General features: G+C 52.8%; 1 protein-coding gene across 6 annotated transcripts in view; it reads right to left on the bottom strand.

Moving 5' to 3' along the window:
- RPS6KA2 (ribosomal protein S6 kinase A2) overlaps positions 1 to 17,914 on the bottom strand; it is a 319,578-nt gene that overhangs the window by 259,713 nt on the left and 41,951 nt on the right. For 3 of the 6 annotated variants that reach the window (XM_085021807.1, XM_085021805.1, XM_085021859.1), the window contains one exon: positions 768 to 818. The exons of 2 other annotated variants lie outside the window; for them this stretch is intronic. In XM_085021807.1, coding sequence (XP_084877933.1) covers positions 768 to 818 — 51 coding nt within the window. Of the gene's footprint in view, positions 1 to 767; positions 819 to 907; positions 1,099 to 17,914 lie in introns of those variants that run through there. One more of the 6 variants, XM_085021815.1, reaches the window with a different exon arrangement.

The raw sequence follows: 17,914 nt of genomic DNA, 5'->3' as shown, positions 1-17,914 counted from the left end.
CAGAACCCAGGCTTCTGTGACCTGTGTGGTCGCCACAGGGAACGGGCCCGCGGTACCCTCCCTGTTTGGGGGGGAATATTTCCCCCTAACAATGACAGGTGCCTGGCTTCCTGGTAGAGGTAGCATTACCACCTGCTGGGACCATGGGAGAAACAAAACACCCGTAAAGCCACCTTATAAAAGTCCTTATTGATAATGTTAGTTTTCACATCAGGCAGCCGCTTGAAATGGGGCCAGAAAGCCACCTCCATCTAAAGGATCCACTTTAGGCCTAACTCCTAGAAAAGCTTCCGAAGAGAAGCCACACTCCTGACACAGTATGGACTGCGAGCAGACCCCACGGGCCAGCGTCTCGGTGCCGCCCGGCGCTGCTGTCACCTTCGCTGCTTGTCACTCCAGCTTATTGTGAGGGCACGGATCCGAGTTTTCAAAGGAAGGCAGCACAGAAGTCACGTGTATTATACCCCCATGCTCCACAACCTCAGAGGCAGACCCAGGCTGCAGAGAAAGCAGGGTGCCATCCCGTTTGTCACACAGGCAGACCCCTGCCGTACGGAGAAGTCATTGCACAACCCAAGTTCACACAGAATGTCAGTTTTTGTCTTACAGGGCGGGACACGGCTCTTCTGGAAACACACCCCGGTGGCTCCACTAGACGCCGGGCAGCATAAAATAACCAAAGAAACTGGGAAAAAACCCTTCACGCTTGGCATTTTTTGATGCGACTGATGCGCGCGTGGAGAGGCACCAGCCGGCGTGTCACTTACCTTGACCTCCGCAGCCGCCCTGGCCTCCAGCGAGGTGGCGTCCCCCTTGCCCTGTGGAAGCAGAGGGGGGGAAACGCTGTAAGTCACAGGACAGGACGCTCAGCAGCCTCCTCATCGGGGGCAGTTACACAGGCACTCACCGAGCCTGGGAATTTTTTATGTCTAAACATAAATCGCCACATGATTTTAAATAATCGGAGGCTTTGCGACTAGCTTTCAGGAAGCCCTTCAGTAAGTAAACACCAGAAGAAGGGAACTTGCAAACGTTTGTGCAACTCTGACCATTCAGCCCAAGGAAGTGGTGCTGCTCCCATCACCAACCTCAAAAGGCAAAACCGAAAAAAAAGGCACTTGTTAATCTCCGAGGCACAGCGTGTAACCAAGAGCTGCGGTTATCGCGGGCAGGGCTGGGCCAACGTCCTCGTGTGACTCCAAGGCCCTCCGGCCTACGGGAGAGGCTCCTTGCAGCTGCAGGACGGCAGCACTTCCATCTGTACACAGGCTGAGGACACCTGGTTAAAATCCCCGTCAGCTCAGGCGCAGGGGTTCAGCCCAGAAACCTGCACCTGCAAACCTTGCCCTGCCAAGCTTGTCTCTGGCCAGAATCGAACCGGGAAACCACCTGAAGGTCTGACTTAGCAGCGTGGCCCTAGAGCGTGAGGGCGGAACCAAGGCGATCCCCGTGTCCCCACACTGCAGGGGCGAGTTTCAGGTTCTCTTTTGTCCTCTCTCCTCTGCTCTCTGTTCTGAGGTTCAGATCCAGTGACACACGAGAGAGAGAAAGTGGCCACATTTCAATGAGCTGCTTTCGCCCCCACTTAACATTGCGGTTCAAGTGTCAGGAGACGGAGGGTGGAACTCCCCCAGACACAACTTTGGGACACGCTGCTCCCTAAGGGGACACTGAAAGGGGCCCCACTCCCCCTGGAGACAACCGCACGGCGGCAGTCAGTACGGCCTCTGTCTATACCACCACTGTCTCCAACGCCACTGACAAAGGGCAGTTATCCGCACGGCTCCTGCTCCCTCACACGCCTGGTTCTCGGCGCTGGATGCGTGTTGGGATCACCCAGGAGTTTTACAAATTCTCAGATCCAAGAAACCAGAGCGCCTGGGACCGAACGGCCGCCTCCCAGTCCCTGTGGCGCTTCCCAGACGCCGCCGAGGCTGAGAGCCGGCTCCCGGCGCCTCTGGCCTTGTTGGATGACCCTCAGCCGGCCGGCGACGGTTAAAGAGGAACGCCTTCCTCCGACGTGATTTACTACGTGTTTGTGCCGCTTGAAGGGGGCAGCGGGGGGCGGGGGGTAAATGGGGTGAACGCTGAGGTCTCCCCCCTGCCCCCCGTGGCTGCTGCCTCTCCTTCTGTGGGAACCACATCCACGCAGTCCAATGAGAGGGACCCACCACGCTCACCCCCGCTGGCTGGCAGGGGCCTGACCCGGGCCCCGAAATCCTGAGGCCCAGCGTCCACCCAGCAATGGGCTTGAAACCCACAGGGAGGGAGGGCAGGAGAGGCCCACCCAGGGCAGGGCCACCTGCCCTCTTGGAACCAACAGCCGCTCTGCAGTCGCTCAGAGTCTGGAGTTTGTGCTGTTACCTCGGAAATGGGCCTGACGAGGATGGAATCAAAGATGGTGAGAAAGGGGTTCCCGCTGTGGCTCGGCGGGTTAAGAACCTGACATAGTGTCCATGAGGCCACAGCTTCCATCCCTGGCCTCACTCAGTGGGTTAAGGATCTGGCATTGCCACGAGCTGTGGCGTAGGCCACAGATGTGGCTCAGATCCTGTGTGGCTGTGGCTGTGGTGTGGGCCGGCAGCTGCAACTCCAATTCGCCCCCTAGCCTGGGAACCTCCTTATGCTGAGGGTGTAGCCCTAAAAAGAAAAAAAAAGAGAAAAGACAGCAAGAGTGTCCTGCTGAGTTTCAGAACCTTTGGAGTCCAAATTGCCAGAAGCCACCTCTTTTCAACGACAGGAGCAGATAAACTGCCAGTTTTGCTTAAGCCAGTTTGGTTTCTGCAACCTGAAGAAAGAAGGTGAGGTCTCATGCCGAATGAGTGACTGTTTACAAATAAAGCCTCAAGAGCAAGAAATGGGGGTCCCCAAAGAGCCACAACACCATGCATTCACCCCACCTTCCCCAGCCCCGGCCAGCCCCCAATGAGCACCTTCCATGAGGAGCACGGGGCACGGAGCCCTGGCCGGCCTGAAGCCCGGGGCTGTGCACACCGGGTACTTGAGTTGCTAAATTTTGCGTATTCCCTCCTTTGGAGTCACCAGTCCACCTTCCTTCCTGTTTCCTGGGTCCCCACCTTGCAGATAAGACTTAGAGATGTGAACAGGAGAATCGGGAGTAACTCAGAAATGACGGGAAGATTCTGCAGCCACTCTATCCGGCGCCCTCTTCCCCCCGCACCCTCCCCCACCGCCACTCCCCTCACCAAACTCAAACCCAGGCAGTGGCGGGCAGGGGCTCTGCCAACTCCTACAGTGACACCCCGGGTCCCACCAGTCCATTCCATTCCCGGGTGTGTGGCGTTCCCGTTATGGCGCAGCAGAAACGAATCCGACTAGGAACCCTGAGGTTGAGGGTTCAATCCCTAGCCTCGCTCAGCAGGTTAAGGATCCCGTGTTGCCGTGAGCTGTGGTGTAGGTCACAGATGCGGCTCGGATCCCATGTTGCTATGGCTGTGGTGTCGGCTGGCAGTTACAGCTCTGATTGGACCTCTAGCCTGGGAACCTCCATATGCCACGGGCACGGCCCTAGAAAACAAAACAAAACAAAACAAGGAACCATTCCCAGGTGTGTGGTGTGGTGGAAGGGACGGGAGCTTCCCCCCCATCCCACCTCCCCCGGCAGCAGGTGCTGGCGGCAGGTGAGAGGGAGACAGAGAGGCCGGGAAAGGGCGCCGACACTGCCTCACTGGGGTTTTCCATCTGGTCCAGCAGGAAGTCCCGACTCTAAATCAGGCCACTGACTGCTCTCACTCCTTCCTCTTCCCTGGGCCCATCCTGTCACACACCTGCGCCACATCCCTGTCAAAACGCATCTAGTGTGACTTGGACGCCATGACCAGCTCCAGCAGGGGAGAAAGAGCGCTAGAGGGAAGGTGCTGTAACCCTCAAACGTGTCGACTGAACTCCAGGTGCATTTTGTGACGAGGAAGCTTGTCCACCTTTGCTGCGGGAAGCAGCAAACACGACGTGCAACAGTTGTTGTGCTCTGTGGATTTGAGACAAAATGTCAGAAGTCTCTAGACAGAGCATCAATGACCCTTTTGGAAAAAACAGAGCTGGAACATTTCTTAAAGCTCTGGAGAGCCATCTGTGCTGGAGACACACGTGACAGGCACGCACGGGAGTCGGGTGTCTGGAATTCTGCATCTGGATGACAGAGCTTTATTTGATCCTTGGGGGATCCTTTCAATAGTGGCCTTTAAGTGTACGAAGCTGACAATCCAATTTTATGATGCAAGAGGGGTCTGGCTGACTCCCAGGGGCCCTGCTTACTGCAAGGTTTTGTGCACAGTCCTCCAAAGCTGAATGTAGGTAGCGAAGCACTTGGTAGAAGGAATAGGCTCTTATTTCCTAAGTGAAGTTAGCACATGGGATTGATTCTAGGAGAGTCGGGTCCTTGAAAGCCATGATTTGGCTGGAGTAGTGCTGGTGTTTTTAGTTAACAGATGTGCCCAAACTGATCGCTGCTGGTCTAGGAGAGGCTGAGACCGACTGCCCTGCCGGGGCCAGCGGACGCTGCAGAACTTCCAGGAGACGCACTAACAGCGAGGCTGGCGCTCAGGCTCTGAGGCAGCAAACCAGTTTGTTTCCCCTGCGCCAGGCGCTGGACATGTCACTCGGCCACAGGGCCTCGGTGTCCTCATTTGCAGAGTTGAGGTGAGGCAGCCCCTGGCGTCTGGGGGAGCTGGGAGAACCAACTGGACATTGCAGGCACCCAGCCTGCAGGAACCTCGGGCCGCACTGACCATAGAGATGACGTAGGGCGAGAAAAGGGCCCCGCACGTAGAGTACAGAGGGAAGCCCAAGTCAGCCCGCGCTTCCGGGAGAACACTTCGCCCTGTCTGTGATCCCTAGGCGTCTAGGAGTCGGACCATTTGTTCCACCGGCGGGCTTGTGAGGGTGGAACAGCAAAGGAGGAACAGCAGAGGGCGCCAGAGACACTTGCACGAGGACAGAGTCCTGCGGCACCAGAGACCGCGCTGGGCACCGCCGGAGCCCTGTCCCACCATTAGGCCACAAGCCAACAGAGGGGTCTGCCGTTTGGAACCATCTAGAAATTGCCAAAGCAGTTGGGACGTTGGATTTATCGCCGTTCTTCTGCGGTATCGAGTCTTCAGTGTCTCTGGGTGGCTGCGGCTCGTTCGTCCGCACCTCCCTACGCACCACACACACACACACACACACACACACACACACGCCTGCAGGCTGTAGGTTCCCGGGGTGGGGGTTGGATCTGTGCATTGCCTCTCGATTGCAGGGCTCCTGCCGCCCGACCTGCATCGCCCGCCACGAGGGGGCAGCAGAGGACGCGTCCCAGGAAGCGCCGGCCTGTGCACCTGCTGCAGGACAGCTTCGCTGCTGAGGCCTTGCTACGCGCTCCAGGAATAAGGTGCGGCCTTCACCCGCGGACCGACTGTAAGGAAGGCGGAGCTTGTTTTCCATAAACGTTCCTGTTGAGACCTTCCTCTCCCCCTCCCCTGGGGCCCCAAAACTCCAGATATCTGAGGGCTGTCTGGGTTCTTCTGGACTCTAAAGGGTTAACAAGTGAGTTACATCAGCCAAGAAACCAGACCTTTTCAGCGATTTGCTGGTTTCTGGGCTGTGACCTGTGTCCTTTCCAGATAAAACCAACCAAGGGGGTGTGAGACCAGCCCAGGGGAGGCCAGGCGTTAGCCGAGTGTGTGTTCCTCCCGGTGGCTCCTGCCCCTCCCCCCCCGGGGGGGGGGCTGGCTGGTCCATGATAAAGCAGATGGAGGGCAGCTCGGAGGACCTCCATCCAGCGAGAGGCAGGCAGCGATCCCCGAGGACCATCGCACTGTGCACTTAGGGATGAGGGGACAACTAACCAAAACACGGCTCAATGAATAACTGGGTTGTGAGAGGGGCGGGAGGAGGGGAGAGCCCACAGGGGCTCAAAGAGGGCGACCAGGGGGCTGGACCACCCCTGGGGTGCCTTTCCGTTTCTGTAGTTTAGATTTAAATATATATATATACACACATATATATATGTATTTTTCTAAATTCAGATGAATTTCCCATAAGATTAAGCACTTGAAATGTAAAAATCAGTGGTATTTAGTGCATTCACCACGTTGTGAAACCACGACCACTATTCAATTCCAAAATATTTTCATCCCTTCCAAAGAAACCCGGAGCCACTCCTCACGCCCACCCCCAGGCCCTGGCAACCAGCGGTCCATACCCTGTCCCTAGGGGTTGACCCACTGGAAATCTCTTATTAACAGAATCAGACCGCGAAAATAAGTAAAGGAAACTTCATTTTATTTTATTGCTTTTTAGGGCTGCTTCCGCAGCATATGAAGGTTCCCAGGCTAGGGGTCTAATTGGAGCTACAGCGGCCGGCCTCCGCCAAAGCCACAGCCACACGGGATTGGAGCCGGGTCTGTGACCTACACCACAACTCACAGCAACGCCGGATCCCCGACCCACTAGAGCGAGGCCAGGGATGGAACCCGCATGTTCAGATACCTGCGGGATTCGTTTCCGATAAGCCACCACCGCGACGCCAGGGAAACCTCATTTTAAACCGAGTTGGAGAGCCCTGAAGGGGGCGCTCTCACGCCCAGGACACTCGCGCAGCCCGAAGAAGGATGCCGGTTCCTTTGCCCAGGGAGGCCCATTTTCCCGGGGAAGGCTGTCTCCTGCTTTTAAGAAAAGCAGGAAGACCCCTCCCTGCCCCTGAGACAAGGCCCTTGGCATTGTTTGCAGCCAACGAGAAGCCGCCGGACCCCAAACTCCAGTTCTTCCCCCCAGTGTCCTCCTGAAACGGAATACAGGCCGCCCCGCCCTTTGCTCCTCCCGACCTGGTGCCAAACCCTGAGACTCCGTCCGCGCTGGGGGCTGGTTTCCGCAGGCGCCCAGCCAGGAATGCTGCAAGCCACCTGCGTGTGTTTCCCGGGCCTGAGCCGAACACTCACCCCAGGGGGAAAAATGTTCTTCCTAAGTTAGGCCTAAAAATATTGTTTTGCAGAAGACCTCCAAGATGTAAAATAAACATTTAAGTAAAAAAAAAAAAAAACCAAATTCTTTAACCCAATAACTTCTAGGAGTTTATCCAAAGATAGAGACTTAGGTAAATGTTTATCATCGTGTTTTTTAAAATTACAGTGAGAAATTGAACACTGGCCAAATATTAAACAAAGAATTGTACAAATACGTTATGGCACCGCTACATGATGGGAGATTCTATGGTTGTTAGAATAATAAGAATCGGGGGGACAATTTTTAAATGTTAAGAAAACATACAAAGTATGATTTGGTGTTGGCAAAGTGTATAAAAGGGCTGATGTAAATATAGAAACACACATAGCTGCTGAGTTGAGGTTGTGACACAGGTGCGGATGTGTGAGCACAGGGGTGGATGTGTGAGCACACGTGTGGAGATAGAAAGGCACAGGAAAAAGGTTATGAGATGAAGAAATACACCCACTGCTACAGTGAGTATCTGCTTTGCTACATGAAGGTCGTTTTTTTTCATGCCGCACCTGCGGCACATGGAAGTTTCAGGGCTAGGGGTCGAATCTGAGCTGCAGCTGAGGCCTACACCACAGGCACAGCGACACCAGATCTGAGCCACATCTGTGACCTACACTGCAGCTTGCGGCAACACTGGATCCTTAACCCACCAAGCAAGCCTGGGGATTGAACCCCCATCCTCATAGAGACTACATCTGTAAAGCGGTAGAGTCCTTTTATATTGAGGGAGAAAAGAGATACACATTCTGTACATTTATGAAGCAATACAAAACCCTCTTTGGCTTGTCAGCATCTTAAAGTCACGAAGCCAAACTATCTGGGACAGACTAGAAGTCTGCAAATCTCAAGTGTGTTTTCACTTATTTTGCTATTCCATCAAATATTTTATCATTATAATAGGAAAAAAACGGGAAAATGTTGTCTTCACATTAAAAGACCACAACACAGACACACATCAACTGCTCAGCCCCCCAAACCTTGTAAATACAAGACACCGAAACTGGCCGCAAGGGAGACGGAACATGCCACGTGGCATTAGGGAGCCGCCGCGAGGCATTAGGGAGCCGCCGCCCGGCAGGAAGGCCTCCTTCCCCTGGTCCTTATTTACTGTTACAGCCCAAGGGTTGCTACAACGATTATTTTAAGCTGAAGACATCCTAGATTCAACAGATGCAGGGAAAGGCCTTCGCAGAGCTTCCCTTATCCGACCGAAAGCAGAAGCTTCTGAGGAATTAGAACAGCTTCCCTTTTCAGGGCAACTTCCATTCCCCGGGGAGAAACCAAGGCACACCTGCTGTAAACCCCTCTCGGCGGAGTTTACGGCCCTGATGAAGACAGTAGGGCACTCACGCCTTCAGAGAAAAATATCACAAGCTTTCCCCTAAAGACCTATTTATCTTCCTGAACAAACCTATTCGTTCCCCCACCGGGGCCCTTTCCTGGAAGTGGGTACCGAAGCCCCAATTCTACCAACTCCTGGGAATGACTCGTCACTGACCACTCCACACAAAGGCCTGCCGCCTCATAAATGAGTTCTCCCTTTTCTCCTGCCAAGCTGCCCGCTGTCGGTGGAATTCACAGCCCCCGCCGTGCACACAAGAGGATGGAGGCAACTTCTCCCTGCCTGCACTGCACCCTCTCTCCTGACCAGCACGGAGAGCAGGTGGAAACCCGCGGGTCTTGAGCCCAAACTAACCAGCTGTAGCACCAGTGACTCGGTCTGAACAAAACTAAGGAGGAAACAGCCCCGAACAGGCAAAATCCGTTTCCCTGGACACAGGTTCCGCCGCCGCAGCGTCTCTGTCTCCTTGCTCCGGTTCACCCACCCGCACGTCTATGCATCGGGAGGGAGGCCCCCAGGTCCACCTCGCCCTGGAAGAGGCGACTTGAGCGGAGCCGACATCAAACCACTGGTTAAACAGAACTGCGGGTGGCGTGTCCGCCCGCATTCAGCCGTGTGGCCTTGTCTCCACCGCGGGGGGATTCATCCTGCCGAACCGCGAGGGGCGCTCCGCTTCACTGGCCTGATGGATCCGACTGTTACCTCGTGGACAGGTGGCCTCCGGCACGCAGGCTGCCCACCACCACCCGGAAGGCAAGACCGGGACAGCTGCACAGACCCCAGGAGCGAGTGCAGGCTCCCACTGCTCACCGTGGGCAGCTAGGCCCCCCGCAGCTCACGGGGCAGAATCTGGAATCCTGGTGCCAGCAGAGGGCAGCACTGAGCTGCCCGCATCAGCCTGTTCAAGGCAGCAGGTGTAGGGCAGGGCTCTCCTGGAGGCTGTGCTCAGACCCAACTGCCCAGCGCTCACGGGCGGGGAGACCCCTCCTCATTGGTCCTCAGGCCCAGGAAGTGGACGTGCAAAGACCTTTCCAGGGGTACGTGGTATCGACACTTGGAAAGCAACGGTTGAGGATGCCCGGACCCTCCACTCTTCTGAGAGTGACATGAGCCCCCTTTCCACCCGCCCCTTCCCAACCTCGGCTTCCCCTTTTCCAGAGAAAAGCACGCCTCCCACCCTCCCAAAGCCTCCCAGTGCCCGGCAGAGTCCGGCCTCCGATGAACCAGGAACCAGGCCTCTGGCAAGTCTGACAGTTTCCAATTCTTTGCTTTCAATAAAGGTGAAGGAGCACTTATTCACATTCACAGCAGACAGAGCTTTAAAAATAATCTACTGTAACAATCATGAGGTGATTTTTTTTTTTTGTCATTCAGTTTGGAAGGAGCTAAAAAAAAACCAAGTGACATTATTACAACAGATCCCTCTCCATTTTTATCTTTCGTTCCTCTTTGTGTGCCGCATGCTGCCTCGGCTCTTCAGGACGAAAACTGGAGACAGCCGCCTGGCCCCTTTCGGTGGCAGCGCTCCACGGCTGGCGCGCCCGGCCACTGTCCGCCTCGCTCACATGCTCTGAGTCTCTCATCGTTTTACTTGTTATATTCAATGATTATCCACTTTTCAAAACAAAAATAAACCAATGGGACCTAATTCAACTTAAGAGCTTTTGCACAGCAAAGGAAGCCATAAAAAGACAATCCACAGACTGGGAGGAAATCTTTGCAAATGAAGCAATTGACAACGGAGTCCTCTCCAAAATATACAAACATCTCATATAGCTTTATGTTTAAAAACAACACACAACCCAATCAAAAAAAGGGCAGAAGACCTAAATAGACATTTCTCCAAAGAGACAGACAGATGGCCAAAAAGCATATGAATAGATGCTCAACATCACTAATTATTAGAGAAATGCAAATCAAAACTACAAGGAGTTACCACCTCACATCCATCAGAATAACCATCATCAAAAAGTCTACAAGGGGACTTCTCTTGCGGTGCAGAGGCAAGGATCTGGCATTGTCACTGCAGCAGCTTGGGTCCTTGCTATGGTGCGGGTTTGATCCCTGGTCTGGGAACTTCTATGTGCCATGGGCGTGACAAAAAAAAAAAAAAAAAGTCTGCAAACGGTAAATGCTGAAGGGGATGTGGGAAAAGGGAACCCTCCTCCACTGGTGCCAGGATGTGTAAATGGGCACGACCACTATGGAGAGCTGGAAAACTCTATACAGAGCCATCGCATGAGCTAGCAACCCCACGCCTGGGCATATAGCCAAAGGAAACCATAGTTCAAACAGGTACATGTACCCCGATGTTCACTGCAGCACTACTTCCAGCAGCCAAGACATGGAAGTCACCGAAGGGTCCATGGACAGACGACCGGAGGAAGAAGAGGTGGCGCCTCCACAAGGGAACGTCAGCTGTGACAAAGCATGAAACTACGCCACGTGTGGGTGGAGCTAGAGAGGCTCCTACTGAGTGAGGTCACTCAGAGAAAGACAAACATCGTGCGACATCTCGGAGATGTGGGATCTGATACGGAGAGATGCGGGATCCTTGTTCACCAAACAGAAACAGACTCAAAGACTCTGAAACCGCACTTGCGGTTGCCAAAGGGAAAGCTTTGGGAGGGATAAAATAGGGGCCGGATTGACACGTCCACACACTGTACACAGAATGGAGGCGTAGCGAGCAGAGTTCCACTGTGTTGCACAGGCACCTCTGCTCAACACTCTGCAGGGACTCGCCCGGGAAAAGCGTCTGTGAAGGAACGGATAGAGGCACCTGTGTAACTGAATCGCCTGCTGTACACCTGAAACTGACACAACATGGCAAATCAGCCAGACTCCAATAAAATGTTTTTTAAAAGTATCCACTTTTAAAATACTTTTACTCAGGTGTGTACCAATAATACTTACAGTAATTCTCAAGGAACTTAATTAGAGTCTTGTGGTCCCAGAAAGTTTTTTAATTAATCAATTTATGAACAGATTTTTTTCTGCAAGAATATAAGGTGATGAATAAAAGACTTTAAGCAAATATCCACATATATCACATTAGAATTATATTCTAAGGGGTAGGGATAGAAATTCCAATTCAAGGAGAAAAGGGAATCACAAAAAATGTTTGCCTGTTCAGAGAAAAGCATGCTCACGTATTTTTACCATGGGGGTGATTTTGGAGAATCAAATTGCTATAGCATCTAGATTCCAAGGGGAAATACCTAAGAGTGTTGCAGTAGTTTTATTCTGAAACATCAACTTTTTTTTTTTTTTTTTTGGTCTTTTTGCCATTTCTAGGGCCACTCCCACGGCATATGGAGGTTCCCAGGCTAGGGGTTGAATCGGAGCCATAGCCACCAGCCTACGCCAGAGCCACAGCAACGCAGGATCCGAGCCGCATCTGCAACCCACACCACAGCTCACAGCAACACCAGATCCTTAACCCACTGAGCAAGGGCAGGGATCGAACCCGCAACCTCATGGTTCCTAGTCGGATTCGTTAACCACTGCGCCACGACGGGAACTCCGAAACATCAACATTTTTAAATGTCAGAAGATATCCCCTTCAAAGCTAACAAAACTTGTTTTTAGATGCAAACTTTATTCTATTTTTTAGTTGAAATACAGGTGATTTATAATGTTGTAGAGTTCCCATAGTGGCTCAGCAGGTTATGAACCCAACTACTATCCATGAGGACGCAGGTTCAATCCCTGGCCTCGCTTAGTGGGTTAAGGATCCAGCCTTGCCATGAGCTGCGGTGTAAGTTGCAGACGTGGCTGGATCTGGTGTTGCTGTGGCTGCGGTGTAGGCCAGCGACTGTGGCTCCGATTCAACCTCTAGCCTGGGAACTTCCATATCCCGCAGGTGTGGCCCTAAAAAGACAAAAAGTAAAATACTGTGTTAGTTTCTGCGGCACAGCAGAGTGCCTGAGTTACGCGCACACACGTTACTGTTCCACCCTCTTTTCCATGAAGGCTTCTCACAGGACGCTGGATAAGGTTCCCTGCGGTATCGAGTAGGATCTCGCCGTTTATGCATCCTCTAAATGCATAAACACATTTATGCATCACAGCTTCGAGAAGCAAATTTTCAAAGGCCATCTGGGGGCTGCTCCCCTCGTGCACACCTAAGGAGACCCCTCTGTCTGGCTGGCAGCGGGTGGTTTGCAGAGCACAGCTGCCCCTTCCGAAAGGACAGGTACGTGCCTTGCTTCCCGCAGTCTGGCAGCCTCTGAAGGACAGACTCATTTAAAGCCTGGGAAACAGGTCCCTGCTTCCATTAGGCCGACGCTTTGGGAGTTCTGGGCAATCTCTGCAGTCGGTGGCTCATTTGAGTCCAGAGGGGAACCAGCCTGGTGCACTTGGGCCCCACAGAGCAGGCGGCCTGGAAAAAGGTATTCAACGACTTCACACATTTGCAGCAGCGTCTGCTGGGGCTGGGGTGCAGCCCGGCTTCCGGCAGGGTCTGTGACACCCCGGTCCCCTGTAAACGGGGCGCTGTGCCTGGCTTTTTACAAAGGAAGGGGCTGGGGAGGGAGACACAACGCACTGTGTGCCACGTCCTCGTGTACGCAGCCTTGGCCAGGGATGCCGCCACGCCATCCTCCGCCCGGGGAAAGGGCTGAATCTCGCGACGGGCTCGGGCAGCATCTGCACGCGGTCTGCCCTTAATCACGAAGAAGATGGATCGTGAAAAATCACTGCTATGGGGTTCCTTGCTTCAGCTTTTAAAACAGGAAGAATCCAAAAGGAATAAAACCTCGACTCTACAAAAGGAACTGGATAAAGGCCAGAGTTTTAGCTACGACAGAAATGAGAGCGGAACCGAGAAATTCTCGAGGCCCTCCGGGGTCAGCCAACGTCTCTGAGGAAGGAAGAAGACAAAGCACTTTAAGCCGCGGCATCAGCACTTTCGTAAGTGACTTTCCGCAAGTGTTGCCCTCGGTTTTGTAATAATTCAACAGTGCATTTTTCAAGGACACTTAATTGTGACTTTTAGAGAAAGTCAAAGCATTTACAAAGATCATATATGCTAGACTTGTGGGAAGCATAATTGATGAAGTAATCATAAACACAGAGGACCCAGAGAAAAAAGGAATGTGGAATAGAACGGGGAGAAATAACGGGAAGAGAAAGGGTTATATGATTGTTTTCTTTGGCTGTGCCCACAGCATGCGGAAGTTCCTGGGCCAGGGATCGAACCCGTGCCACAGCACTGAACAATGCCAGATCCTTAGCCTGCCGAGCCACCAGGGAACTCCTGTATGACTTTTAATGAATCTAATTTTTCTAATTATTCAACTTTTAAACACTAAAAATATTTTATCTTTCACAAACAGTCATACACATAATTTTATATCAGGGAGCATATATGATGGCAAACTACTATTTTGAGAAAAATCAAATTAAACTTAGGTTTTATTACTTATTAGTTGCATAAATAGTTTAAAACTGATTAGAGGGAAAGGATTAGGAGGAAAATTATTTAACAGTCTCGAAGGTGAGGAGTTCCCAACAGCAGTGGGGAAGGACTTCGGAAGACGTGTTTTCAAATCCCTCCCTCGACAGCAGGAAACTCAGAAGAGAAGTGAATTACCTCTCCCATCTGCAGGGACCCTTTGTTTTAACCTATTCACACATCCCAAAAAGGACTAGAAAAATGACTACATAATAAAATAAGGTTTTAAAATAAGACCCAGTCTTGGATTTTGGAAGATCCTGACTGCTCAAAGTAAGGTCGAATCTGCCACCAGGAGATGGGACCATCTCACAGCAAAGCCGCCGCCTCCACGGGGTGACACAGGGATACGGCAAACACCCCCAGTTCCCAGATGGACAAATCGAGGCACAGGGATTGGGAAGTCTAGCCGGGTGTACCCAGCCCACCAGATGATGCCCTGGGCTAAATTATCTCAGAGCAAAGTTTCACCAGTGGTTGGAGGCTTTATTAAGAAACAGAGAAAATTAGACAAGCCACCTGATTGGTAAAAACAAAATAAGTTACTGATAGTTATCCGTAATTTAAACTGCTACTTAAAATATAGTTACCAGTTGTTTTTTGGTTCTGTTTTTTGTTTTGTTTTGTTTTTCAGGATGCACTCAAGGCATATGGAAGTTTCTAGGCCAGGGATTGAATCTGAGCCGCAGCTGTGGCAACATTGGATCCTTTGACTGACTGTACAGGCCAGGAATCAAGCCCACATCTCCACAGCAACCCAAGACACAGCAGTCGGATTCTTTTTTTTTCGTCTTTTTTTTTTTTTTTTTTTTTTTTTTTGGTCTTTTTAGGGCCACACCCACTGCATATGGAGGTTTCCAGGCTAGGGGCCGAATCAGAGCTACAGCTGCTGGCCCATACCAGAGCCACAGCAACGCAGGATCCAGTCCACATCTGTGACCCACACCACAGCTCATGGCAACACCAGATCCTTAACCCACTGAGTGAGGCCCAGGACCGAACCCGCATCCTCACGGATCCTAGTTGGGTTTGTTACTGCTGAGCCACGACGGGAACTCCTGCAGTCAGATTCTTAACTCCCAGTTACCAGTTTTAAAATGATTGTCTCCGTGACCTAGTGATAAACAGTAGACGACATTTACAAAATGATGAAACGAGACCGAGATGAACAATTTTTAAAACCTACATTGACGGTATGTCATTTCTTTTAACCAATACTCTTTAAATACTGATACTAAGTCTGTCTCTTGGTAGCCCTGAGTCTTTGTACAAACTAAGTGGGGCCTTAAAAAAAAAAAAAAAAAAAAAAAAAAAAAAGGAAGAAAAGAAAAAAGAACGTCCAGAAACAGAGACCCAAAAAATTATTGGCAAGTTTGACTAAATATCTTCCAAAGGGAAGATCGAAAGTCTTTAAGAAATGAAGCCTCCACGGATGAAGTAGAAGAGCACGTTTTTTTTAAAGCCCACCGGGTGTTACCTGGACAGGTAAGATGTGCTCCATCCGCAGGGTAAGCACACTGCCACCTGTGGTCCCTGAATCCGCCAGCGTGATGCTGAGACGCAGCCTCCGGGGCGAGTACCAGCCCTTCTACTCCAGGGTAGCAGAGGCTGACCCTGAGCCCCACTTACCTGGTCCGCCTGGGAGGTGCAGACCCCAACCGGGGCCCCGCCCTTCACCCTGGACCTGTCCATGCTGACAAGGTCACGGAGATGGGAGGAGGCCACGTGAGAACCCACAGCGGAGGGACCCCGTGAGGGCCCTGCCTCATCACTGGAGTCCGGGGCCCTTCCTGAAACCCCAGCAGAAGGACCTGGGCTGGGCACTGGCCCTCTTGGGACAGTAACGGGCTGAGGGCCCAGGCAAAGAAGGACTCTGGGTCATGCCCCTCGACGGGCAGTGAACCCAAAGATCTGAGTCACGGGGTGGGGGTGGGGCTCATCCCAACAAGCCCGCACACTAGGCCTGAACTGCAGGCCCGGCCAGGCCCTCCGGGCGCCGGCTTGTCTGGATCTCAGCCTCATCACACCCCCGACTCAGACCTTCCCAGGATCGGGGCCGGGAGACTGAGGGGAGGGGGCTGGTCCCTCTTCTGTGCTGTTCACAGTCACCAAGAGTGACAAGCTGGGAAGCACACGATGCTGTGACTGGCACGAAGTCTGGAAACTGCCCTGAATTTTCCATCCCTGCGTTTCTAACACATTTTCTCAACTTCACACATGGACACTCCCGTGGGCACGAGCGGAGATGGCTGAAAATTCCTTCTGGGGTGTGAGCGGAGGCGGAAGGCGGTGCTGCTAGAAAAGCGCGCGGAGGTCGCAGGGCGGTCCCGGGACCTCTCCGGGGGCCCGCCCGCGCGAAAACGCGCCTCCGAGCAGTTTCCACGATTCCTATCAGGTTCCTGAAGTCTCGGAAGATTCTGGTCATCGATCCCATTATGCTTGCTGGTTTCCATCACTGGTTTTTATCTCATTTTTTTCTCTTTTGGCCTCCCCACAGCATATGGAGTTCCCAGGCCAGGGATCAGATCCAAACCACAGTTGCCACCTAAGCCTCAGCAATGCCAGATCCTTAACCCATGGTGCCAGGCCGGGGATCGAACCTTCATCCCAGCGCTCCCAAGATGTAAGTAACATGATGCCTCTGCACCACAGCAGGAACTCCCATCATTGGTTTTTAAAAGTTAAACATTACACTGCGAAATGATAAATACAACCAAGATGCTATACAGACATAAAAATCAACTTGTTACCAAGCTGCAGTTGGCCCTAAGGTCTCCTATCCTACGGTAAGTAATAACCCTCCTCCATAAAAGTAAAGCGCTCCATGAAGATGCAGGCGTTACCTAGCGCGTCTGTCATGTACCTGTGCTGAGGGATCCTCTAGCGTGTGTTTTATCCCCTTTTGTTACTGCCCATTGACGTTCAAGTCGCCAGCAAAGACACAAGCACCCTGCGCGGCCCGGAGGCCCCGTGAGGAGGGCGAGTCTGCCACCCGGGCGCAGCGCCAACAGCAGCTTCCAGGGGGAGACCCTCCCGCACACGCCGACTTGACTCCAGCCACGGGGATGGAGCTTTAACCACGGGGGGCGGCCACACCGCAGGAAGACGACTCCGACCGGCACTGCGGGTGACGCGTGGATGTGATCTTCCCCGGAAGCACAGACTCACGGACTCACGGACAAATCTGGGGGCTCCGGGCAGGTGAGAAGGGTTGCCGGAGACACGCGCTTTATACAACCCACGACGCATCTCCAACGCAGTGAAATACGGTAAAGAGAGGCCTCATTCCACACTTCTGTATGTGGACCGACTCACGGACAGACTCCCTAGAGCCAGGGAAATCCACTCAGCCGTCTGCCACCAGCTGTGTGGGAAAGAAGGGAGATTTAGGTGTAGATATAAACCAATTCACTTTGCTGTACACCTGAAACTAACACAACACTGTAAGTCAACTAGACTCCAATAATTTTTTTTTTTTAGTTTCTAACAATGAAAAAAAAAGGAAGCCTCATTCACAGCAGCTGAAACTGCAGGACCTCTAGGCACCAACTTAGCAGAGGGACCCTGGGCCAGGGCTGGGACGTGAACCCTGAGCAAGGGTCCTGGGCGAGCTCCTAGATTCCCGTGCCGCCCCCCTCCCCGGACGAGCGAGGCTGGCTCCCTCTGCCGCCTGTGCTCCATCTCTTTCCCGATTCCGCCCAGTCTCCACCTCCAAGTCCTCCCAGGTCCCAGCTCACCCTCAGCCAGTCCACTCTCCATGGTGCTGGAGGCCCTCAGGCCCTACCTGTCTCAGCACCTGGATCAGTCCCTCCCTGAAACCCTCTTCACACAGCCTTGGGCACCAGAAACTCCATCGCGACCACACCCAACCTTTCAGAAAATGCCCTTGCTCTGCCCTCCACGTGTGCCCACGGTCCGACCTCCTTTTACCCCTTCCGCACCCGCCTGTGGCCCAAGCAGTTGTGCTCTGTCACACAGACTGTCCCAACACAGTCACCAGCGTGACCCAGTGGGAACACACCTTGGAGGTCACACAAACTTCCATCAGCCGAGCCGCACCCATCCTTCCTGGGTCTGGACGGGACCTCCCCCCGGCCCGGCCCACGGGTCCCACC

The sequence above is a fragment of the Sus scrofa genome, chromosome 1, assembly GCF_054392235.1.
Source record: "Sus scrofa isolate SSC_HxYL_T2T_F1_AM1 chromosome 1, Sscrofa_HxYL_maternal_Yorkshire_Landrace_v2.0, whole genome shotgun sequence".
NCBI lineage: Eukaryota > Metazoa > Chordata > Mammalia > Artiodactyla > Suidae > Sus > Sus scrofa.
The sequence above is the reverse complement of the archived record's forward strand: the minus strand, read 5'-3'. Positions and strand labels throughout refer to the sequence as shown.